The sequence below is a fragment of the Triturus cristatus genome, chromosome 2_1 (genome assembly GCF_964204655.1).
Source record: "Triturus cristatus chromosome 2_1, aTriCri1.1, whole genome shotgun sequence".
Lineage (NCBI taxonomy): Eukaryota > Metazoa > Chordata > Amphibia > Caudata > Salamandridae > Triturus > Triturus cristatus.
The window spans coordinates 86,601,851-86,626,704 of NC_140581.1; the positions used below are offsets into that span (position 1 = coordinate 86,601,851).

The 24,854-nt window shown below is 48.1% G+C and overlaps 1 protein-coding gene across 3 annotated transcripts in view; it reads right to left on the bottom strand.

Annotated features, from left to right (window-relative positions):
* Window positions 1–24,854, bottom strand: part of LOC146863805 (phospholipid-transporting ATPase ID-like) — a 696,782-nt gene that overhangs the window by 47,793 nt on the left and 624,135 nt on the right. For all 3 annotated transcript variants that reach the window (XM_085628123.1, XM_085628125.1, XM_085628124.1), the window contains exon 23: window positions 22,059–22,282. In XM_085628123.1, the coding sequence (XP_085484249.1) occupies window positions 22,059–22,282 (224 nt within the window). The remainder of the gene's footprint in view (window positions 1–22,058; window positions 22,283–24,854) is intronic.

A 24,854-nucleotide genomic window follows, 5' to 3' on the forward strand; every position in this document is an offset into this window, starting at 1 on the left:
CCTTTGTGGTGGTTAATGGTGACAAGAAGGAGGGGAGCACTGTTAGTCAGGTGAACCCCGCAGCTTGTTTTATTAAAGAGCAGATAAGACCACATACTATTATACGGTGATTAATCCTGTTAGGCTGACTCATGCTTGAGATCTCTAGCTTGAAGGATCCATGGATATCTTCTTCAGGGAAGACACGACATGTAGAGTTCCCTCTGGATCCGCGGATGTATGTGGTAGTGGTGCAGGGGTCGCTGTAACGACTGTCCATAGACAGAGCAGTGCCACTTAAGAAGCCCTCACTGGTCCACTGACCTGTCATACTTGCAGAAGTGATCAAAGCAATGTTCTCCACTAGCAGAAACAAGCATTGTGGATATATGTAACACTTGCTACCCATGAGAAACATATGTCCTACATTCTACAACCCTCAGCAAGGTGTTATAAACAAACATACGTCCTATGTTCTACGGTCTAACAGGTACTGCCCGACGCGGTGTACTAAATATATGGCCTATGTTATAGAACTCACTACCTCTGAAAAGGTGTTCTAAGCACTATATCACAATGCATTAACCGTCCACAACCCATTCCTGTCCTACTATTCATTGACATTATGCTTGCCTTTGTCCATGTACAGTGCTCAATGCCTTTTGTTTAAGTTTGCGCTATGGAAATACGACATACATACATACATACGTCTACCCGTGCAATAACTAGTCATTGAATCTCTCACAGAGGCAAGAGGTCACCAATGCCACATGACCATATTTTAAGGAAAATGTGTAAATCTAAGCACGTACCTTTATACCCTCATCCGATGAAGTTAAACATTTTTGAGGAATTCTGAAAAAATATACCTAGTATTCTTTTGAAACTGCGTCAGTCATACGTTTCCATGCGTCCTCATATGCGTAATCATTTATACATGCATACAAGTTCATGGTATTTATTTACACATGCGTAAACGCTTAGCAAAAGTCCACGTGTACAGGGACAACATGTTTCTATGTTGAGAAACCCCTTCCCTCCTTCTCCCACCAGTTTTGCATGTGTCCCCCTCCAAATTCCTGTCCTGGATAGGGCTTGGCACCTTCTCTTGGCACAAGTACGTTTCTGACCGTACCCAGTGATCCGTGAACAAGTAAGTGAATTCCTACAACTCTCAAGTCTGCCTGTATTACCCAACTTTGTGTGGCGTCTGTCTCGTGCGGCAGGTGTCGACGTTGCGTGCGCGCGCGCGTCGAAGCTAACAGTCTCGGTTCGCGCCGTTGCTCGGAGCCAACGGTCTCCGCTCGCGCCGCTGCTCGAAGCCAACCAACGGTCCCCGCCCGCCCTGCCAGGCGGGGGCCAGTCTGCTTCAGTGAGCGAGAGAGGAATGTCGCTGCGGCTGGGGCTCCCTTCCCGAAGCAGAAGCGTTGGTCTCCCTAACGCAGCGGTTGCAGTGGCATCCGGGTTCACGTTTCGCACCAATTATATCATATAGCTGTTTGTTTATCAGTAGTTTAGGGGACACCCTGGCATGCCTGCTACGCCACTGCTTAGAGGTATCCCACTCTGTGCCCTCCCACCAGAGGGACGGCACACGAGGGGAGGGAGAGGGGCCGCTGTGGAGAGTGGTAAACAGGCACGAAGGGCATCGTTAATACGTGCCCTAGATAGCGCTTCCCGCAGGCTCAATCCCCTCTGAGCACTAAGGAATCAATCATATAAAGGCATAGATGTAACGGGTTTTGCCGAGGGTTAACCAGTTTATTATAGTGGGAAAGATATGACCAGGACCGCTGGAGATATGCGGCAGGGTTGGGCCGAATTATGTGGCAGAGTTGGGCCAAATTATGCGGCAGGGTTGACTAAATTATGCGGCCCCTCCCCCTGATGGAGTCCGTGATGGCGTGGTGAGCGTGGAGAGCGAAGCAGACAGAAAGAAGAAGTCTGCCTGAAAATTTTGCCATTTTCACCTACTTTTCGGCACGGCTGCGGTCCGGTTCTATAATCGGACCATGAAATCTCGGTCGGCCGTAAAATATAACTGATTCAGCCGGTTGCAGGGCTTGCGGGAGCTCACTTCTGCCGGTTTTTGACGACGCCTTGGATTGCTGCCTGCTGCTACTGCTCGAGGTCAAGGCTGTGGGATCCCGTCCTGCGTCTGGGGGTCTCGCGCGCTGGTGTGGATCGAAGAGTGGAGGCTTTCAACCAACAGATTTTAAAAAATCCCACACCTGCATTGTTGAGTGGGGGTTACTTTTTCACCTGGCGTTCCGCACGGTTTTTTGAATTTCTCGAGCACCCGAGTTGGAGCGGGGAATCATGTGGAGTTGAATGGTCTGAAATCCTCGTTTCACGGCTGAAGCCCGAAGAAAACGCTGTGGGACCGTTTTCGGAAGGAAAGCGAGGTGAGGAGTGAAAGGAACATTATAAGAACCGTAGGCTTGTTTGTACAACGCTAGTATATTTTTGCACAGCTGTCTAAAAAAAAATAAGAGGGGAATCTTTAAGATAAAATGAGGAGACTATGAGGGGAACCTTTGAAACCTTTGGTGCAAATCTAACCCTCAGAGCTTACCGGGGATAGCGGCGGAGACGCGCTGCTCGCGGACGGGGCTTGCTGCTGGTGACGGGGCTTGCTGTTCCCTCCCCCGCTGGGGGACGAACTCGATCTCCCACAATTCCCGGCAGGGTCCCCTCCCCCTACCACACCCACTTCCGCGCCTGGAGGCGCTAAAGTCGAGGAGGCTCCCTCGGTGGAGCGGGAACCTTTGAAACCTTTGGTGCAAATCTAACCCTCAGAGCTTACCGGGGATAGCGGCGGAGACGCGCTGCTCGCGGACGGGGCTTGCTGCTTGGCTGCTGGTGACCGGGGCTTGCTGTTCCCTCCCCTGCTAAAGTCGAGGAGGCTTCCTCCGCGGCGCGGGACGCGGGCAAAGGGCGGGCCGTCTGTGGCCGTCAGAGGCCAAAAGAGGCTGGGCAGGGCCAGTACCCTAACATCTACAGGAGGCTGCTGAAGGTCCACCAAGGTATTGTGTTGAGCTCATCACAAACGAGGGTGGATGTTACGTAAGAGCTGACCTGGGATTATAAGGACAAGGGCAGACTATTGTAAAGTCCTATATAAATTTTGGCATTACAGTAATAGCGACATGTCCACTAAACCCAGAACACGATCGGCAAAAGTAAATACTACGGACCAATTACACCCTAGAAAAATGAGCAAAGCTTTAAAGACCCCGCCACATGTACCAGCGCCACAGACTGCAATTGATAGAATGTTGCTTAAAGCTATTGGTGAAGTCTCCTGCGAAATTGCACGCACGGAGAGGCGACTTTCATTAACACCCCAATTGAGTCAACTGATCTCGCCTCCCCCTACTCTACCACTGACAATTCAGGACTCGGTTTTGGAATCCCCTGAGACTGCTAGTTCCCCTGTACAGATATCCCCGGATAAGTGTGCAAATGCTAGGGGTAAAGGGATTAATATGCAAGCTGGTAAACTGAAAGTGACTAGTAAAAAGAAACCTAGGCCTAAAAAGGGCAGAGGTCGCCCGGCCATTAATGGTAATGATATAGTAACCATTCTGGCGGAAGAAACAAGGGACCAAGCAATGGGCTTTCAGGTTCCCCCGGGCTGGGTGACAAATATTATTAGCGACTTGAAGTCACACTTTGAGCAATTAATTGATGCCCAGACTAAACAAATCCTGAGTAGGCTGGACAAAGTCGTGTCGCTAGTAAAACAAAAAGGAGGGGGTAGTAATACGCCCTTAACATCATTGCCCAATATTTCAATTAGCGACACAGCCACTACAAAGCCAGCATCTGTTCAGAGGGAGAATCTTAGCAAAACTAAGTCATTGGCAAAAAAGACCTCGCCCACCACCCCACTAGATAACCCCGTAGCAGGGCCTTCAAGTGGTTGCATAGGACTCCTGCCATTGGCCACTCATATTCCCCTTCCCACTGGTGGACGAAATAATGACCCCAGCCAGAATATCAGAGAGGTACCTTATACTAAAGCAGGTAACAAGGGGTTCTGTTTAAATTTACCCCCAGAAGCGGCCCCTTATGTTATCATCCTTACAGGGGTCCCAGAGTTAAAACTTGGCCAAACAGAGATGCACGACGAGCTTAAAAACAAAGTCACGCACTGGCTGAATAAAAATAGGCCATTGCCAAGGGATGAACAGGGGGAAATCTTGCACGTAAGAAGGGTCAGGTGGATCGGAAATAAGGCAAAAAACACAGTGGGTGATTGTGTGGTGATTAACTTTAGGGCCAGTAGAACAGTAGACTACATATTAAGTTGGGGCCCGGCAGTTAAGGATAGCACCATTAGTCCCGCACCCTTATGGTTCTTTTATGCCAATGACTCAAGTCCCCCGTCTAGGAATTGGGCAATCCAAAGCAGTGAGGAGGGTTATCAGACTAGTAAGGATGTCTATGGCATAAAGTCACATGTTCTATTTAGAAATCATGGTGGAATAGCCCTGTCAAACAGGTTTGATCCCCTTATGTCCATGGATGAGTGGGATTGACTGCAAAGGGTGGAAGATCAAGCAGAGCAAACCATACAGGATTTCACTTCTGATCAATCCCACCCTTTGGTCAATGATCAAGTCCACTCTACAGGGAGTAAATTAGGTCCTAGTTACTTGGCCGGGGAAAGATCCCGAGACAATACCAATGTAACTAAACTTACACCGGATAATGTGGTGGGGAATAAGGTAGGGACGCAAGAGGACAAAATTATCGAGTTGGAAGCACAGGTGCCCTCCCAATCACATCACGCACAAGTTGTACAAATTGAGTGTGTATTAAAGAAAGTTCCCACTGAAGCAAAGGTTCACCCCCCCAATAGCCAAACAGTTCCACTAGGATCGGTAAGAAAAGAGGGGATTGAAATGGTCTCCTGGAATATTGCGGGGCTAGCTGCCAAATTCCACAACCAGGAGTGGAGACAGTATGTCAACAGATTCCGTGTAATCTGTTTACAGGAAACATGGGTGGTGGACCATAACCCTTTTCATCTTGATGGCTATAAGTGTTTTTTTGTGCCCGCAAGGAAATTGGCTCCGGGAAGACCAATGGGAGGGCTAATCACATATGTGGACTTACAGCTGGAAGGTGTGTGGGCTGATTTGCAGTGGAACTCAGCTAATATACAAGCTATTGGGCTTGAAGTCAGGAAGATGAACATTGTTTTGATTAATGTATATAATGCTGTTTCAGGGAACGGGAAGAGCTCAATAATACAAAACCTAGACGATTTATTGACCGATGAGCTAGCGGCAAGTAAGAGGGTAGTAGCCCCATATGTGATCCTAGCAGGGGATCTAAACTGTCATCTGTGCCCCAATTTAAGATGGACGGAGGGGGTTTGGTCTGGTTGCACAGTGGGAAAAGGCCCACACCTCGAACACACCCCTGATGGATTGGAGTTAGAGAGGGTCTTGAACTATCATGCACTTAGGCACACAATAGACCTGATGGGGCCTAAAGATGGCCATGAAATCACCCCAACATTTAAGGGAAGAGGGTATTGCTCCATTATAGACTATATAGCAGTGTCTATTCCTTTTGTGAACTGGTTAATCAAGGCTGGAATTGAATGGAGCATATTCAGTGACCACAATCCCCTAGTCTTGAGGATCAAGAACTGGGCCCCTTGCAATAACAAGAAAAGTGATAAGGCAAATAGCACACTGAGGGCGATGGACCAGGGGAGAAGGCTCAGATGGTCCAGGGTGGACGGGGACGCCTTTTATAGATCCCTTATGGAGGACGGTAAAGAAATGATTGGGGTGTGCTTAGATACCTCATGTTAGACCTGTCAGCCCTTTGGGTGGTCCCTCCTCATCATTATTTATTTTGTCCCACTTTTGCCTCAAACCCTGTTTGAATTTTTCCTTTTTGGGAACCACCAGACTTTTTCGTGTTGCTACAGATTCAGGGAACCATTTTAGCTACCCCTGAAACTTCTGTCTGAGGGCCTGGAGCACAAAATGGTGGCCACCTGTGACATCACCAGCATCCACTGGAACCTACCAGCACCTTCCAGAACATTCCAGGAGCTTCCAGAACCCTGTGACCGTTGGAGGCGGTTTAGAATGTTGGGAGGATAAGAGAGGCAGTTGGCAGTTGGAGCTGGCAGTTGGCACCTGACTGGTGAAGAGAGAGGAGCACAACAGTGAAGGAGGAAGGAGTGAAGCAGCAGGGGTGGAAACTTGTGCCTGGAGTGGGGTCCATAAACCCACCCTTGATACTTGTCCCTACTGATGGATCCCAGCCTATAGCCCTGTGTGGGAAGAAGACAGAAGAAACTTATCCTAAGGACCTGGACAGCAGGAACAGGCCTTAGAACCAAGAAAGCAGCAAGATCCTGACCTGGAAACTGGTTTCCCTGGAGTCCGGCGTCGAGTAGCCTGAGACCTGGAGCCCGAGGTGGAGAAGCGGCGCTGACTGAAGTAGCAGACGTCGTACCCGGAGCCGCCTGAGGTCGTGAGAGGGCGCCGACGGAGGTCGTGAGGAATACCAGAGGTCGAGGAGGGAGTGAACCGAGGTCGAGCGAGCGGCGTCATCGGAGGAGTGAAGTCCGCCCTCCGGAGTTGTCGGAGACCGAGGTAGAGGAGCACCGGAGGTCGGGAGTGAGGATCGCACTCCGGAGTCGCCCGGAACCTGAGAGGAGGAGCACCGGAGGTCGGGGGTGAGGATCGCACCCCGGAGTCGCCGGAAGTTGACATCGAGGCCAGGCCGGCCGACGTCATCGGAGCCGAGAGCGCCATCGGACCGGAGCCGCCCGAAGTCGACATCGTGAAGAGACTGCCCGACGCCGTCGAATCGGAGGTCGAGATCGAACCGAGGCCACCGACATCGGACCGGAACCGCCTACCGGCGTCGTCAAAGAACTGACATTGTGCCGAGGCCGCCGAGACCGAACCGGAACCGCCTCACGGCGTCGACACGACTCCAGCGGCGTCGGAACATCAGAAAAAGGGCAGTAAGTGGAGTAGAGGGCGCCTAAGGCACTGTGGAGACCTGAGAGACTACTCTAAGGGGCTAGGGAGGTGCTGAAACCAACCTGACTGTGCCTGGGGTGAACTGGGACTAACCTAGAGAGGTTGTGTGGAGAGAGAAAGCCAGGGCACTGGTATTCCCCCCTTTGATCTACCTCAGTTTAGGCCTCAGCCTTGTCCCAGCCAGGGAGTAGCCCCCCTCAAGCCTTCCACAACCCTACAAGCTGTGCCTGGGCCAAATCAGCCCTTAAGAATTGAAGTGTCATCTGATTATATGAGTGTTGCTGTATACTTTTAATTATTTATTGGGGGTACTGTATTTATTGAATTTTTACCTATTTATTGCTGCACTATATTTATAGGTCCACAGGACTTGTTGGTGTACAATATTTATTGGTACAGTATTTATTGCCTCAAAGTATTTAATTGTCTGTATATATTGCACTTGTATTTATGCCCTGTTATTTATGATCACCCCTATTTATTTCATCAAACAGCCAATATTTATTTGACCTGCACTAATTGAAACTTGTATATTGTGATTGTCTTATTTATTTTTCCAATCAGCAACTAAGAGAAAAAGATAAAGAAAGAATATTTTCATAATTTTTACGGTGTAGAGTCGTTTTTGGAACGGATGCACGCATGGTTATTGTATGGGTATATTGTATGCTTAGCACTGCGCCTGTTTCCTGACCACTCGAGCCAAGCTACCACAGTGTGTTCGGGGAGTCCACCACCACCCTGCGGAGTGGGAGTGGGCGTTTCCAACATAAATTGGTGTTCAGTGGTGGGATAGAGCTGTGCCTACATAAACTCAACAATAACTGTGGGTAGTCCATAGGCCTACACCGGGAGTTTTCTCAAAGCGGCCTTCCTAATTGTGGGTTTTTGTTTTTTTTCCAAATTTACTCTGGTGGTGGGAGGAGGTATTACTAAAGGTACCCCCCTGCATTGTTACTGCACAAAACCTGTCCTCTAACCTGAGTGGGCAAGATGGAGTTTGTACTAGAAAATCTAGAAACGTACACTGTGGCCCAACTCAGGGAGTTTTGCCAGCGGGAGGGGGTGTACTGTCCCCCAGGAGCAAAGAAGGGTGCACTCCAAACCAGCTTAAGGGCTTGGGGGGAGGCACGCCGAGAAAGCAAGGCTGAGGAGGAAGACAGGGATGGAGAGCCTGACCCCGAGGGGGCTGAGATGTACCAACCTGAGGTGGGGAACCTGTCAGCAGGGCCCAGGACACTTTCTAGGAAGGGCAGCACTGTCTCTAGCGGGGGCTTATCCAGCGTGGAGTTAGCAGATCGGAGAGAGAAAAGACAGCTCACATGGGATTTAGCAAAGCTGGAGAAGGAGAAGGAGGAACAGAGGATGGCTCATGAGACGGAGAAACAGAAGATGGCTCATGAGATAAGACTGAAAGAGATAGAGCTTCAGATCTTAAGAATTGGGGCACCAACTGTTCCTAATGGTGGCAGCCAAATCCAAGAAATCACCAGGGAATCCAAACCTTACCTGCCAAAGGACATAGTAGCTAGCTATGGGGCGGGTGACGACATCGCCAAGTGGCTAGCAGCCTATGAGGTCTCGTTGAGGGCCCATGGGGTTCCAGTGAAGTATTGGGGAGGAGGATTGTATAGGTACATGCCTCCAGCTGGTAGGGATGCTTTATTGGCCCTCGAAGAGGATGAGCAGACCCACTACCCCACCATGAAACTGGCGCTCATCAGAAAGTTTGGACTAACACCTGAAAAGTACAGACAGAAGTTCAGGGGTAGTCACAAACTGGGCACACAGAATTGGGTGGACTTCCTGGACTATGCAAAGAAGGCACTGGAAGGTTGGATTCAGGGCAGTGAAGTAAGGAACTACGAGGAGCTGTTTGACCTAGTACTGAAGGAACACCTACTCGAGAAATGTTTCCCTGAACTGCGGCAACACCTGGTGGATAGCAAGCTGACCAGTCCCCGGAAGCTTGCTGAGGAGGCGGACATTTGGGCTAGTACCCGGGTGTCCACAAGGGGGACTGGAGGGGATACTCAAAAGGCCGGACAGGGCGCCCCCCAGAAGAAAGAGGGAGGGGAAAAGAAAAAGGAGTTCTCCAAAGGCCCCCAAAATAACTTCCAAGGGAAGGGAACAGGATTCACCTCTAAGGCTAACCCACCCAGAAACCCTAATCCTGGCCAGAGTCAGCAGCCAAGGGTTGTCCATTGCTACGAGTGCGGTGGCGTTGGACACTATAAAGGAGATCCGAAGTGTCAGAAACGATCACCCCCTCCCACTGGAGGAAAGCCCCCCGGAGTAGCTAGTGTAGTGCTCGGGGAGGAGATGCCCTTAACTAAGGGAAGGGAGTGGGCGGGTGTCACTCTAGTGTCCCTGGGAGAACGGGAGATGGTTCCTAAGATCCAGGTGCCCGCAAATACCGCAAAGTATGGGCAGTGGATCACCATCAACGGCCAAAGAGGGGAGGCTCTGAGAGACACAGGAGCCAGTATGACTATGGTGCGTAGCCAGCTGGTGTCTCCAGAGCAGGTAATTCCCGATGTACTCCACCCAGCCGCGATGGCTGACGGCAGAACAGGCCACTATCCCGTGGCCGAGGTTCCCTTTGAATGGGGGGGGGTTGCAGGTTCACTTCGAGTTGCCGTAAGCCCTGCCGTGCCAGTCGATTGTCTGCTGGGCAATGACATGGAGCACAACGCTTGGAAGGAGGTGGAATACCGGACTCACACCGAGATGCTGGGTACACCTGACTGGGCCTGTGTTAGCACAAGGTCCGCGACTACCCGAAGAGGGAGTTCATTCCGGCTGGAGCCTGGAACAAAGGCCCAGCCAGCTGCCAGTCAAGGGGAGAACCGAGGACAGGAGGAGCCTGCCTCGGCGTCTCCACCCCGTAGGACGGATAGGCCACCGGAGGTGGTGGACCAGGAGTCTGCGGAGGGGGACGTTACCAACCTGGAGGACCTACCCATCCCGGCCGAGTGGCACGTGGAGGGAGGCCCGTCCAGGGAGGAATTCTGCCAGGGCCAGAGGGAGTGCCCTACCCTTGAGGGGCTGAGGCGACAGGCCGAAGCCCAGGCAGCAGGGAACGTTGAAGGGAACTACAGTGTTTACTGGGAGGATGGCCTCCTCTACAGTGAACCCAAGGCACCCCTACATGGATCGTCACGAGCCTTGGTAGTTCCTCAACGTTATCGAGCCTTCCTTCTGGAGTTGGCTCACGAGATACCATTGGCAGGACACCTGGGGCAAGACAAGACCTTCGCCCGTCTTGTCCCACACTTTTATTGGCCTCAGATGAAAGTGTCGTCCGATACCTACTGCCGGACATGTGTGTCTTGCCAAGCCAGTGGGAAAACAGGGGTGAAGCTGAAAGCTCCCCTGGAACCACTTCCTGTCGTTAGCACCCCCTTCGAAAGGGTGGGCATCGACATTGTGGGTCCATTAGATCCACCAACTACAGCTGGTCACAGGTTCATCCTGGTTCTGGTGGATCATGCCACACGGTACCCAGAGGCAATACCTCTGAGGACCATAACAGCACCTGTTGTGGCTAGGGCCCTGATGGGAATCTTTACCCGAGTGGGTTTTCCCAAGGAAGTTGTGTCCGACAGGGGGACCAACTTCATGTCAGCATATATGCGGGCAATGTGGAAGGAGTGTGGAGTGACCTACCGGTTCACAACTCCTTACCACCCCCAGACCAATGGTCTGGTGGAGAGGTTTAACAAAACCTTAAAAGGCATGATCAGAAGTCTGCCTGAAAGCCTGCGGAGGAAATGGGACGTCCTCCTACCCTGTTTACTTTTTTCATACAGGGAAGTGCCACAGAAGGGAGTGGGCTTCAGCCCCTTCGAGCTTCTGTATGGGCACCCTGTACGTGGACCTCTTAACCTGGTGAGAGACGGATGGGAAAGAACTCCCAGAAAGCTCCCCCAGGATGTGGTGAGCTACATGCTGGCCTTCCGAAGCCAAATGGCTAAGTTGTGGAAGCAAGCTTCTGACAACTTGGAAGCCAGCCAAGCAGTGATGAAGGCGTGGTATGACCACAACGCTCACCCGGTGGAGTTGGAGCCTGGCCAGAAGGTGTGGGTGATCGAACCCGGAGAGCTTAGTGCCCTCCAGGATCGCTGGTCAGGACCCTTTGAGGTGTTGGAGAAGAAGGGTAAGGCTACCTACTTGGTGGACCTGAAGACCCCTCGTCAGCCCCTGCGGGTGCTGCATGCCAACCGCCTCAAACCCCACCACGAGAGGCCCGAAGTCATCTTGATGATGGTGACTGACGGAGGAGAGGACGTGGAAAGCGAGCCTCTCCCTGATCTGTTTGCGTCTCAAGAAAAGGATGGGTCGGTGGAGGGAGTGATTCTCTCCCCATCTCTAACTCCTGAACAGCAGGAGGACTGTCGCCAGGTCCTGGGGCAGTACTCTGCGTTGTTCTCCCTTGTCCCGGGTAGGACTCACCTGTGCGTCCATGACGTGGACACAGGAGACAGCCCACCTGTGAAGTCCAAGATCTACCGGATGTCAGACAAGGTGAAGGCCAGCATTCATAGTGAAGTCACTAAGATGCTGGAGCTAGGAGTGATTGAACCTTCTAGCAGCCCCTGGTCCAGTCCGGTGGTGTTAGTACCGAAAGCCGCACCACCGGGTGCCCAACCAGAACTGAGGTTCTGTGTGGACTACCGGGGACTGAATTCAGTGACAAAGACTGATGCACATCCGATCCCTAGGGCGGATGAATTAATTGACCGGCTGGGAGCTGCCCAATATCTAAGTACCTTTGACCTTACTTCGGGGTACTGGCAGATCTCTTTGACTGATGGAGCAAGGGAAAGGTCAGCCTTCTCCACGCCCAATGGCCACTACCAGTTCTGTGTGATGCCCTTTGGGCTCAAGAACGCACCTGCCACGTTTCAGCGCCTGGTAAACCAGATCCTCACCGGGATGGAGAGTTTCTCTGCTGCTTATCTGGATGACATAGCCGTCTTCAGTAACAGCTGGGAGGATCACTTGCGTCACCTGCAAGCTGTTCTCCAGGCCCTGAGACAAGCTGGATTGACGATCAAGGCCAGCAAGTGCCAGATCGGGCAGGGGTCGGTAGTGTACCTTGGACACTTGGTGGGTAGGGGAACGGTGCAACCCCTCCAGGCGAAGATCGAGGCCATCATGGCCTGGGAACCCCCCAAGACACAGACTGATGTCCGTACATTTTTGGGCCTCACGGGATACTACCGCCGCTTCGTGAAGGGGTACGGTACCATCGTAGCCCCCCTCACGGAGCTCACGTCCAAGAAACAACCTCGACGGGTAGTCTGGACGGAGGCTTGTCAGCAAGCCTTTGAGAAATTGAAGAAAGCCATGTGCGAGGCCCCGGTCTTAAGGGCCCCAGACTTTTCCAGGAAGTTCATTGTCCAGACAGATGCATCAGAACATGGCATTGGGGCAGTGTTATCGCAACTCAACGAAGAGGGTCTGGATCAACCCGTGGTCTTCCTATCCCGGAGACTACTTCCCAGGGAACAGAAGTGGAGTGCAATAGAGCGCGAAGCCTTTGCAGTGGTATGGGCTCTGAAGAAGTTGCGGCCATACCTGTTTGGATCGCACTTCCTCGTTCAGACCGACCACAGACCCCTTCGTTGGCTGATGCAAATGAAGGGGGAGAATCCCAAGTTGTTGAGGTGGTCTATTTCCCTACAGGGGATGGACTTTCAGGTGGAACATCGGCCTGGAGTGGACCACGCCAATGCAGACGGTCTCTCAAGGTATTTCCGCCTTAGTGATGAGAACTCCCAAGGGGTTGGGTAGCTCTCCCCACTTTCAGCTGGGGGGGACGCGTGTTAGACCTGTCAGCCCTTTGGGTGGTCCCTCCTCATCATTATTTATTTTGTCCCACTTTTGCCTCAAACCCTGTTTGAATTTTTCCTTTTTGGGAACCACCAGACTTTTTCGTGTTGCTACAGATTCAGGGAACCATTTTAGCTACCCCTGAAACTTCTGTCTGAGGGCCTGGAGCACAAAATGGTGGCCACCTGTGACATCACCAGCATCCACTGGAACCTACCAGCACCTTCCAGAACATTCCAGGAGCTTCCAGAACCCTGTGACCGTTGGAGGCGGTTTAGAATGTTGGGAGGATAAGAGAGGCAGTTGGCAGTTGGAGCTGGCAGTTGGCACCTGACTGGTGAAGAGAGAGGAGCACAACAGTGAAGGAGGAAGGAGTGAAGCAGCAGGGGTGGAAACTTGTGCCTGGAGTGGGGTCCATAAACCCACCCTTGATACTTGTCCCTACTGATGGATCCCAGCCTATAGCCCTGTGTGGGAAGAAGACAGAAGAAACTTATCCTAAGGACCTGGACAGCAGGAACAGGCCTTAGAACCAAGAAAGCAGCAAGATCCTGACCTGGAAACTGGTTTCCCTGGAGTCCGGCGTCGAGTAGCCTGAGACCTGGAGCCCGAGGTGGAGAAGCGGCGCTGACTGAAGTAGCAGACGTCGTACCCGGAGCCGCCTGAGGTCGTGAGAGGGCGCCGACGGAGGTCGTGAGGAATACCAGAGGTCGAGGAGGGAGCGAACCGAGGTCGAGCGAGCGGCGTCATCGGAGGAGTGAAGTCCGCCCTCCGGAGTTGTCGGAGACCGAGGTAGAGGAGCACCGGAGGTCGGGAGTGAGGATCGCACTCCGGAGTCGCCCGGAACCTGAGAGGAGGAGCACCGGAGGTCGGGGGTGAGGATCGCACCCCGGAGTCGCCGGAAGTTGACATCGAGGCCAGGCCGGCCGACGTCATCGGAGCCGAGAGCGCCATCGGACCGGAGCCGCCCGAAGTCGACATCGTGAAGAGACTGCCCGACGCCGTCGAATCGGAGGTCGAGATCGAACCGAGGCCACCGACATCGGACCGGAACCGCCTACCGGCGTCGTCAAAGAACTGACATTGTGCCGAGGCCGCCGAGACCGAACCGGAACCGCCTCACGGCGTCGACACGACTCCAGCGGCGTCGGAACATCAGAAAAAGGGCAGTAAGTGGAGTAGAGGGCGCCTAAGGCCCTGTGGAGACCTGAGAGACTACTCTAAGGGGCTAGGGAGGTGCTGAAACCAACCTGACTGTGCCTGGGGTGAACTGGGACTAACCTAGAGAGGTTGTGTGGAGAGAGAAAGCCAGGGCACTGGTATTCCCCCCTTTGATCTACCTCAGTTTAGGCCTCAGCCTTGTCCCAGCCAGGGAGTAGCCCCCCTCAAGCCTTCCACAACCCTACAAGCTGTGCCTGGGCCAAATCAGCCCTTAAGAATTGAAGTGTCATCTGATTATATGAGTGTTGCTGTATACTTTTAATTATTTATTGGGGGTACTGTATTTATTGAATTTTTACCTATTTATTGCTGCACTATATTTATAGGTCCACAGGACTTGTTGGTGTACAATATTTATTGGTACAGTATTTATTGCCTCAAAGTATTTAATTGTCTGTATATATTGCACTTGTATTTATGCCCTGTTATTTATGATCACCCCTATTTATTTCATCAAACAGCCAATATTTATTTGACCTGCACTAATTGAAACTTGTATATTGTGATTGTCTTATTTATTTTTCCAATCAGCAACTAAGAGAAAAAGATAAAGAAAGAATATTTTCATAATTTTTACGGTGTAGAGTCGTTTTTGGAACGGATGCACGCATGGTTATTGTATGGGTATATTGTATGCTTAGCACTGCGCCTGTTTCCTGACCACTCGAGCCAAGCTACCACAGTGTGTTCGGGGAGTCCACCACCACCCTGCGGAGTGGGAGTGGGCGTTTCCAACACCTCACTTAAGGGTTCTATGGTGGTTAAAGCCTTTGAGGCAATGGCACAGGTCATCGATGGCTTATTAAAATCTCCTGTGTCAGGGCCAATTAAATGCTCCCCTAGATGGTTCAATAGAGATTGCTCTAGGGCCCATAACGAACTAAAAGACAGTCTAAAAAAGGTCCCCAGAGACAAGGGGTGTATTGCACAATGTAGGTTAGCATACAAAAAAGCTATAAAATCAAGGAAATTGGCTCTGCAATCACAAACATGGGAAAACCTACGGGAGGCTGCAGATAGAAAAGACCCTAGGGCATTCTGGGAAATAATAAACAACCCTTGCTTCCAGGACGTGGTTGCACCGGAAATTGGCACAACCATTTTACCGGAGCAATGGTTTGACCATTTCAAAGTTCTGTATAGCCACGCTAATGAGCAACCGGGGGGGGGGGGGGCGGGGTAATCTGCCCATGGAGGACAAATGTAGAATTCACGGTGGATGAACTGGTAGTGGGGATCAAGGGGCTGACGCAGAACAAGGCCCCAGGCCCGGACGGTATCCCCCCGGATCTCTACCTAAGTAAAGTTGATCTTTGGGCACCCATCCTTACTAGAGTAATAAACATGGCAGTCTCCACAGGTATGCCAAGATCCTGGTCGACAGCCACAATAGTTCCAATTTTTAAAAAGGGAAAAAAGGACGACCCCAGGTGTTACCGACCGATTTCTTTAATTGATGTAACGGCCAAAGTATTGGGGAGAGTTGTCCTGAATCGCCTTTTAGACTGGGCTGACGAACATGATATAATAACAGACTTGCAATATGGGTTCAGAACAGGAAGGTCAACTACAGACCAGTGTCTGAACCTCTATTTATTAACAGCTAAATACACTATCGCAAGTAACCAGTCGGTTTATATGGGGTTTATGGACCTCTCATCGGCTTTTGACCATGTTAAAAAAGAAAAACTCTGGAACCTGATGATCAAACTAGGGGTAGATGAAGGCCTGGTAGTTATCTTAAAAGCACTCCACTGGAACACCTCCGCCAAAGTGCGTTACAATTTGGAGGGTGATACTACAGCTCCCTTCCTTTGCACCAGCGGGGTGCGCCAGGGCTGTATCCTGGCCCCGTTCTTGTTCTCACTATATATAAATGGGCTAGAACAGGCACTATGTTGTTTAAATGTAGATACCCCTAGAGTAGGCGCACGAGCAGTACCGGTGTTATTATACGCCGACGATGCGGTACTCTTAGCTCGAACTCCGAAAGGCCTCCAGACTTTGCTGGATGGGTTTGTCAGCTTTATGGCTAGTTTAGATTTATCGGCTAATTTAGCGAAGTCATATATACTGTTGGCTGGTTCTAAACCATGTAAAAAGTTTTGTTATAAAATCGGCTCACACTTAATGGAACAGGTTAAAACCTTTTCCTATCTGGGTCTTTTATTTGATGGGCTTTTAAATTTTAAACTTTTAATGGAAGGGAGAAGTGCAAAAGTAGTGGCATCAACAGGGGCCATAATGAACTATGGACGTAGGCTGGGCAGGTGGTCGCCTGAACAGGTCATGCACCTCTATGGCTCAGTTTGTTCTCCCAAGATAATGTATTGGGCCGAAGTTTGGGGCTTTGTAAACTCCACACAAATTCAAACTGAGGAAAACAAATTCCTGAGGAAGGTCTTACAAATCCCACAAAGCACGTCAGCTTATATCACACATGCAGAACTGGGAAGGGTATATATGGAGGACCTGATTAAAGTTAGACCACTTATGGCCTGGTTAAGAATTTGGACTAATAGTGAGGCTGGCCTGAGCAGACAAATAATTAGAGATTGTATGGGTAGAGACAAGGGGATGGATATCCCATGGTTGAGTTACGTAAAGGGTGCTTTGACTGGATTAGACCGTGAGCATCTCTTTACTGAACCCACAACAATCACCGCCGAGGAAAAAACCAACATTAAAAGAATTTTTTTGGCAAAGGAGATTGCACGCAGAGCCGCCTCAGAAGAAAGTAAATCCACAGTCCGTATTTATAGCTCAGTTAAGTCAGCTGAAGGGCTAGAACCATATCTTGCCTTACTATATAATGCACAAGATAGATTTTTAATTACCCGTTTTAGGCTCAACCTTTTACATCACCTTTTGGCTGATCCGCCCGGCTTTACTGCCACGATTGAGCAGAAGGGTACCTGCGGCTGCGACAATAGGTCTCCGCAGGATACCCTTCATTTTGTATTACTTTGCCCTTTTATATAATTATATATTTTTTCGCTTGGTAACATTGGGCAAAACTTCACCTTATTACTACGTTTTTAGCAATACAATGTAGTAATAAGCACCTAGTTCCTAAACTCATTCCACCCTAGCAGTTGGCTCTCAGCGCCTGGATACCCTCGCGGGTGAAAAGCAGCGCTTTAAAAATCCTGTTTGATTGATTGACACTGGAATGCAACTCCTCACCCCTGACAGATTTACTCCAATGGAATAGCACACCATGCAAGGGTAATACTGTGTGTCAGTAAATGATTTCATGATTCTAAATTCACCTTTTTATAAATTTGCAAACGTGACTGTACACACTTAAATAAGGCCATCTGCGCTTCGGAGCTGAACTTGGGCGCGCACATGGCTTTCTAAATCAGAACCATGAATTCTTCTGCAGTAACATTTCACAGCAGAAGAACTGTACACACTCAGTAATACATTTAAATCTATATGTTGTAATATACTTTCCCAAACAATCCAGTTTACTGATAATCTAGATATTGCGTTGGGACCATCAGGTCAGCACGCTTTACGGCTCCAAGAGTAGAGACTTGATGAAGGGGTGAAGGATGATTAAACCAGGTCCATCGACAAGATTGTGTATTAAAGTAATACTGTTTTCCCGTTTTCTTTGGGATCCAGATACCTTCTTCAAACGGATTTTCTAGACAGTGATGTGTGAACCTTACAGTGCCCTTCACAGCCGTGGCGCTCTTCAGCTCACAACTGATGGGGAAATTGATTCTAAACCAATTGCAATCATAAGTTTATTGCGAATGAAAATATTTATTCTACGCTTAATATCACCAACTAGCGTAGGCCAGAGCTGTGACTTTTTTTTTTTGCTGCACCTGGATGGTCACTTGAAAATATGGAGAATGGCTGTTATTTTAGTACGAATTACATTTAGCTGTGGTGTACCTGACACACAGAGAGGGTGGGTGTCCCCCAAATTAGAGGTAATTTGACTGGCACCCTGGCGATACAAGGAACTGATGAAACGGATTCAGCGAAATGTCCCCAGCTCAATTAGAATGTGATGCAAGATAAGGTGGCGTATCCCATCCCTCGGGCTAAGGGAAATTAAAGTCAGGGTCTCGGATCCTAAGGCATCCTGGAATATCTGTGTTGGTTCCATTCAGATAAACAAGACAAAATCTGTTCTAGTGCGCAGTTCTTAATGAGCCACTAGATGGCAGCATTGTCTAATCAACGACTCGTGGCGATTGCAGGAGCGAGCTGAGCTAGTTTTTCAACACTTCTACACATTTGGCGTAAATCTTCCTGATTGTTCTCATTTAATTACTTTCGAATTGGTTTCAAGTCTATTTTCAATACAGATCTTGCTAACACTGCGCGCACTTGGTAATAAAACTGGTTAAAAGAAGGTGGAGACTGATGGTGGAAAAGAACAAAAACTCTAACTATTCTATTCTAGGTGACTTCCACCAGATAAGCATGTTGCATTATGGTTGTCAACTAACACTAAGGTGCCGATTCCGATCCGGTTCGGAAGGCACTCCGACCGAGCCAGATCCGGAGAGTTTTCCGACCGAGCCGGAGTCCTGCAGTCCGACCGAGCGAGTACGATGCGGCCGTATGCTGCCGGACTCGCTTCGGTCGGACTCCCATAGAAGTCAATGGGAGCCGGTCGTACGACGCGTACATGGGCTCCCATTGACTGAATGGGTACGTCGCGGATAAGTGCGCCCCCTACAGTGGGTACACGTCGGTGCCATCCGCACCATACATGCCTGTGTTGGGGAGACCCTTGGGTCTCCCCCTGTGTCCGAGTCGTATGGCTGCGGTTGACAGGGGGTCCGACGCGGACCCCCAAAGGCAACCACCCGGACGATTTGCGAGCCGGACACTCCGGCTCGCACAGGCTGTCCGACGCGTGCATCGTACTGGCTCGGTCGTGAATCGTGTCCATTGCACACCACGGTTAGCTTACGACCGAGACGTACGGAGCGGTTTGATCCCGGAAACGACTCGGTCGGTGAATTTCATGTAGCTCGCATCGTACTTGCTCGCTCGTACAGCTGTACGAGTCGGCCGGAAAACACGCGTATGACTCGTAGTTTTTCCAGCCAGATCGCGTTCGTGCCCTTCCGATCCGGATCAGAATCGGCCCCTAAGTGTTGTATTCACAAAGGAAACTTACATGAGGAAATCTACACATGTAAAACAGAAAAAAAGAACAGGCTGAATGCTGGGTTGGTACAGCTTATGCACTCCCAGTGGGAGGGGGTGTGTTTAGGTATCCCAGCATTCTCCTGTTCTTTTTTCTGTCGTGGAGATGATCATCTCCACTTTGTTAAGGAATGGAACAAGGACTGGAGGCACCAGGAGATAATTACCTTTACTACTCTAGGCTGTTCACCATTTTATTAGTGTAGAGTTACTCAAAAGAGTAGACTTATGTGTCTCTGCAATCTGAGTCAGTAAAAAAGTCCTAGTGACTTTATGACCTTGTATGACATTCCACACACTTGCTGAAGACCCCCACTAATGGGGAAGGCAGGTCCCTAAAGTAAAGTATAGAGAAAATTATCAAAGTATGCTAACGGTTATTGTAAATGAATCTTATATATTTATTTTAAAAGTAGGATAAACTAAAAAAAATGCTACAGCACTATTAACTTAGTTTTGAATTTAATGAAGTATATTAAATGAAATTCTTTAAAACAAATGTACTTAAAAAGGTACACAGTCATTTTTATATTTATTTAATATGTACTAAAAGTTACTAAAAGTTCAAATTATTAAAATTAACAAAAATAATGTATTTTAATTAGTGTAATTATTTTTTTAAATCAACCTTACATTTATTTTTTAATTAATTAAAAACAGGTAATTGAAATATGTTTAAAATAAAAAAAACAATCTATTTTACATTTTTTACATTAGCCAAATGTATATATATATTTTTTAAAAAGGTCAAATAAATTGTTCACAAATAAAAGAAACAAGAGACGAGTAGCATTTTGTAATATGTTATTAGTATTATGATTGATTGTAGAACTATTTAGCGTACTATAAAATCCAGTTTATGAATAGGCCCCTTTATTTTGAGTGACCTTAAGCAGTTTTGTTGTTTTCAGCCAACAGCACTAAGCATGTTGGAACTCATGAGCTAACCCGTATAGCAGAATACAACTCCAAGTTTCTACAAGCTTTGTCTTATTTCATCACAAAGCCAGGACTCGATGAAACTCACCCCCCAAAATATGCCTGCACCTCTCTTGGGATTCCTTATTTGTTTGAATTTTCTCCTGTTCTCACTGTTTTTCCTGACTCCAGAAACTGTGCTCTTCGTGTCTGCCTTTCCTAGGGTGACCATATTATAAACACTAACAACTAAGGCCTTCCACGAAACATAGAAGTAGGAATCAATTTTGCATCGACCGAGGGGCACAGAGTAACTTAACTGATAGCGCTCACCAACACAGACAACACAGGCAAGCACTAAGGGTGATATTAGGTAACTTTTGCACACAGTATCAACTGTGGTAATTCAACTACCTTCTGCTAAGGGATGCTAACTAATTCTGCACTGTAACACAAGAAAATGTGCCTCTCTGTGTGTTAAGTTGACCCTCTCTCAAAATGTGTTAAATGTATCAAAATTTGCCTGGACTGCAAGGCAAATCTGGAACACCTGGTCACCCTAACTATTTCCCCAAATTTGGGGGTTCTTCGAAAACTCATTTGAAGCATCCACAGCAAGAATTAAGGCCAAAACTTAAAGGCCCAGTACTTGTTTAAGTGCCACATTGTAGCTTTCTTGACATAGATGTAATTTTAAACCCTAATCCGTAACAATTTAATCTTCATGAACTGTGTGAAGATTTTTAACACTGCATGCACAGTAAAGTAGTTAACAGCTAGAGGTTCTCTTTAGTTTAAAGTACGCCATTTTTTGGCCTTATCCCGTTAATTTGTGCCACACACAGTCTGTGCCCTAAGGCTGCTTTCTTACCTTGCCTTCTTAGAAAGCGCAAGTTTTGTTCATTTTTAATTCACCGGAAGGGGATGGGTAGGCTTGATAACTATGTCACAGAACAGCCATCTACTTTCTTTCATCCATTGACTGACTTTGTATTACAATATGACTAGGGCACTTATCCATTTCCACAAGAATGTAGCTGACAAACATCAGGCCACAACTGTTCACCTTGCCCTGTCCACACTGCTTGTTATAGGTGGCCAGAGGACTCATTATCACCGGAATACAAAATTGTCCAGTTCTGGGTATTGATTTAACATATCAGTGCATTCTGGAAGTTATAATCTTGGTTCATTTTAACTAAGCCAATTGGACAGACGCACCTGTATACCAATTATAGGTAAGTTCAAAGTCTAGGAATGGAAAAAAGGTGTCCAGGTTAAATGGAGCCATTTGGTCACCCTAGGACTGTTGGAGTGGGATACTTCACAAGACGTAACTGCTTCTGCATCATGTATTAAGCCCATGGCTGAGTAATTGCAGACTTGTGTTGGAAGGAGGGACACTGTGCCTATTACACAACATAGGAGTTTCTCGCTTGGACAACCCACAACAGAGAGAGTCACGGACGACACGCACATCGGTTATATAATAGGGCACGTACTGATGACCAACTACCCTCCACCACACCATGTAAACAAGCATTTTAACATGAAGCTCACAATACACACAAACACTTTATGATGTACTTTCTCCACTGGGATGACCCAGAATGTGCAAAGTGACCACAGGCTCAATGATTAATATCTATGAAGCTTGCCCTATTGGTCAAACCCACAACAGATGATAGCTCCAAGAGTGTTCCCAAATAGCACCAAGAGGCCATGTGATTGTCAAACAATGTGCTGTTCGAAAACGTGCAACACACCATCACAATGACAATTCTGCCTACATATTGTAGTGCAGTTATTAGGCCTTTACATACATATTTTCCAAACATAAATTATTGTAATGTGTGTTCACACAACCAGGGAGTGCTTGGATGGTACTCTCACCTGTGCTGAGAAGCCGCAGAAGAAGCCATACCAGAAGTGAACCAGCGTGAAGGCGAAGTTCTTGTAGAAGAAGTATCGGAGGAACTTGCACATGCGGATGTAGGACCAGCGGCCATGGACCAGTAACAAGCGCTGGAGGTATCGAAACTGAGCAAAGGAGAAGTCACTGGAGAGCACAGCCTGCATTCCTTCCTGTCCACTGATCCCAACCCCAATGTGTGCAGCTGCAACAGAAGACAACAAACCATGGAGAATGAACAACGCAAATGCACAGAAAATCGTTGGTGTTTGAAGCGCTAACATATGCATGGGACTTGCTGTACAACACACGCACAATATGAGTGCAACAGTTACTGTTCAACACATCATTCCTTACACTTGGGTTCCACCATACAGCAAATCTCAATAAACACCAAAATCCATTATAAGGTACAAACACAAGAGATGCAAAGAATTCAGTATACAGAGAAATTTGTCACCTTTTGTAAACCACAGTGTTATATGTCATAGTTATTTCTAGAGCACATGGGTACTGCCTTTCTGTGGCTTTCCGGCACTCATTTGCTTATCAAGGATCCATGCACTGTACCTAAGAGTGGGAGCACCTAGAATGACAAAGTAAGCCCTCGCCCGATTGAGCAATGCCACACATTCTAATTTATTATATCAAAGGCTGCTGAAAGATCCAACATGACCAAGCTAGAAGGGTGATGATCATGAATTGATGCCAGGTGCTCTTCAGTCATCGTCCTCTAGTCAGTCTTTGTCCCAGGAACAGGTCTGTAATGGTGAATTCAGGATCAGGAATCCTTTGTTTGATAGAGAATTCCATGCGGGGACAAGACTAGCTGCTCCCAAGCCTGCCAAGAAATCTGCCAGGAATTTATTTACCTGAAATAACGGCATAAAGAACCCTGGATCAAACATGATTTTAAATGGCCTACAGAGTGACACATTGAGAGGCATCAGATGTCTCACACATCTTCCTTAGGATGGCCAAAGGATATGTAGTTAAATTTATCACAGAGGGTGGCATCAAAGGATCACTGGCTGAAGCCATTTCACCATGCGATGCTAGAGATGGCCTCAGAGCTCAGACTGTCAATGAACTTATCTTGGTTGAGAGCAACATTATCATTAAAAAGGACAGCTATGTGGTGGGAAAGTAGTGATGCATCAATATGACCATTTTAAATAGTTTAGTCCAATCTCACCAGCACTCTCGTTTAACTATTTCTTATGTTCTCATATAACATTTCTGAACCAGAAGGGATGCCCATCACTATCAATGTAAGGCTACAGCCTGTGATTGCGTTAACAGTACTCTGCCAGTCTGTCTTCCGGAGGCCATGGTGAGATAGTGGGAACTCAATTCTGACAAGACTCAAAGGAAGAGAGCTAGAGGGAGCTAATGCAGGTTGGGGTTCCCACACATTATGAGGATGCCAACTCTCCAAGTAACTACAAGTCCATTTGATCTTATTTTGCCAGACCAGGTCTTAGATGGGTCATCATCATCTCTGCGTTACCTATTGGTAAAGTCAACCCCTGTCAGCTCATGATCCCAGATAACTGTTTAACATATTAGTCTTAGAGGTGTTTAGACTACAGGGACATTAAATAGGGGAACAACCTTTACAACGCAACTTTTACAACGCACTACCATTACAATGAAACTGTTACAACGCGAGTGCATTGACAACGCAGGACATTACAACGCAAGTCTTTACATCGACTTGCACTAGATGGCGTGCTAACATTAAAAATAGTGTAGTTTACTATCCCAACACCTTCCTTACTGTTACGTGGACTGGAGTTGGAATAGTAAATTACACTTTTTTAATGTTAGCACGCCATCTAGTGCAAGTCGATGTAAAGACTTGCGTTGTAATGTCCTGCGTTGTCAATGCACTTGCGTTGTAAAACTTTCGTTGTAACAGCATGCGTTGTAACAGCATGCGTTGTAACGTCATACATCCCATTAAATATGCTGACCCGCTAACTGATGACAAAGCTCTACCTACTGCATAACACCAGGACCCAGATGCTAAGACATGTCCCTCACTCCCAGCACTTGCACCGCTTGTGCTGTGCACTAGCTTGCAGCAGTGAGTCTCTGTCCAATTCCACCTCACCTTTCCACATTGGGGCTAGACCTCAGCCTCTTCACACCTATAGATAGTCTCTACAGGTGAACAGTCCAAGCAGGGCATGCTCGATTACTGCCCCATCAGGTGACATCGAAGGAAGTGCTCAAAGTTTCCCACTCAGTCTTGCCAGATTACATATGCGTAATACGATTTCAGTAGCTCTCGATGCCACGCCCATGCTTCATTGAGTAATTTATTTTCCAGTTATGTACCAGTTGTATTAGATGTAATGAGGTTTACAATTGTTTAATGTAATAGCCATTGCTATTTTAGTGAAAAGGATGTCAATTATATGATGTTTAACAGGAGGGGACTCTCGTTGTTTGATGGCCCTGCCTTAGCTACGATATTTAAAATAGGGCAGAACACTTAATTTAATTATGTAACGTGTATGCATGCCACGAATACCACTATGTTACAAGAAACAACCACCATGGGCTATTTTCCTCTTCTTCTCACCTTGCATATATCATCTGCAACTAGGGACATCGCAAAGAGGAGAGGGGGCATAGGTGGCTTTAGGCTTCAGTCCTTGCACTTTCCAAATCCATCTACACTTCAGCAATATTGATTTACAGATTTTGAACGGCAAGCAAGCCTACCAATAATGATGAAACAGCTTACTTTATTGAAACATTAGATGTAG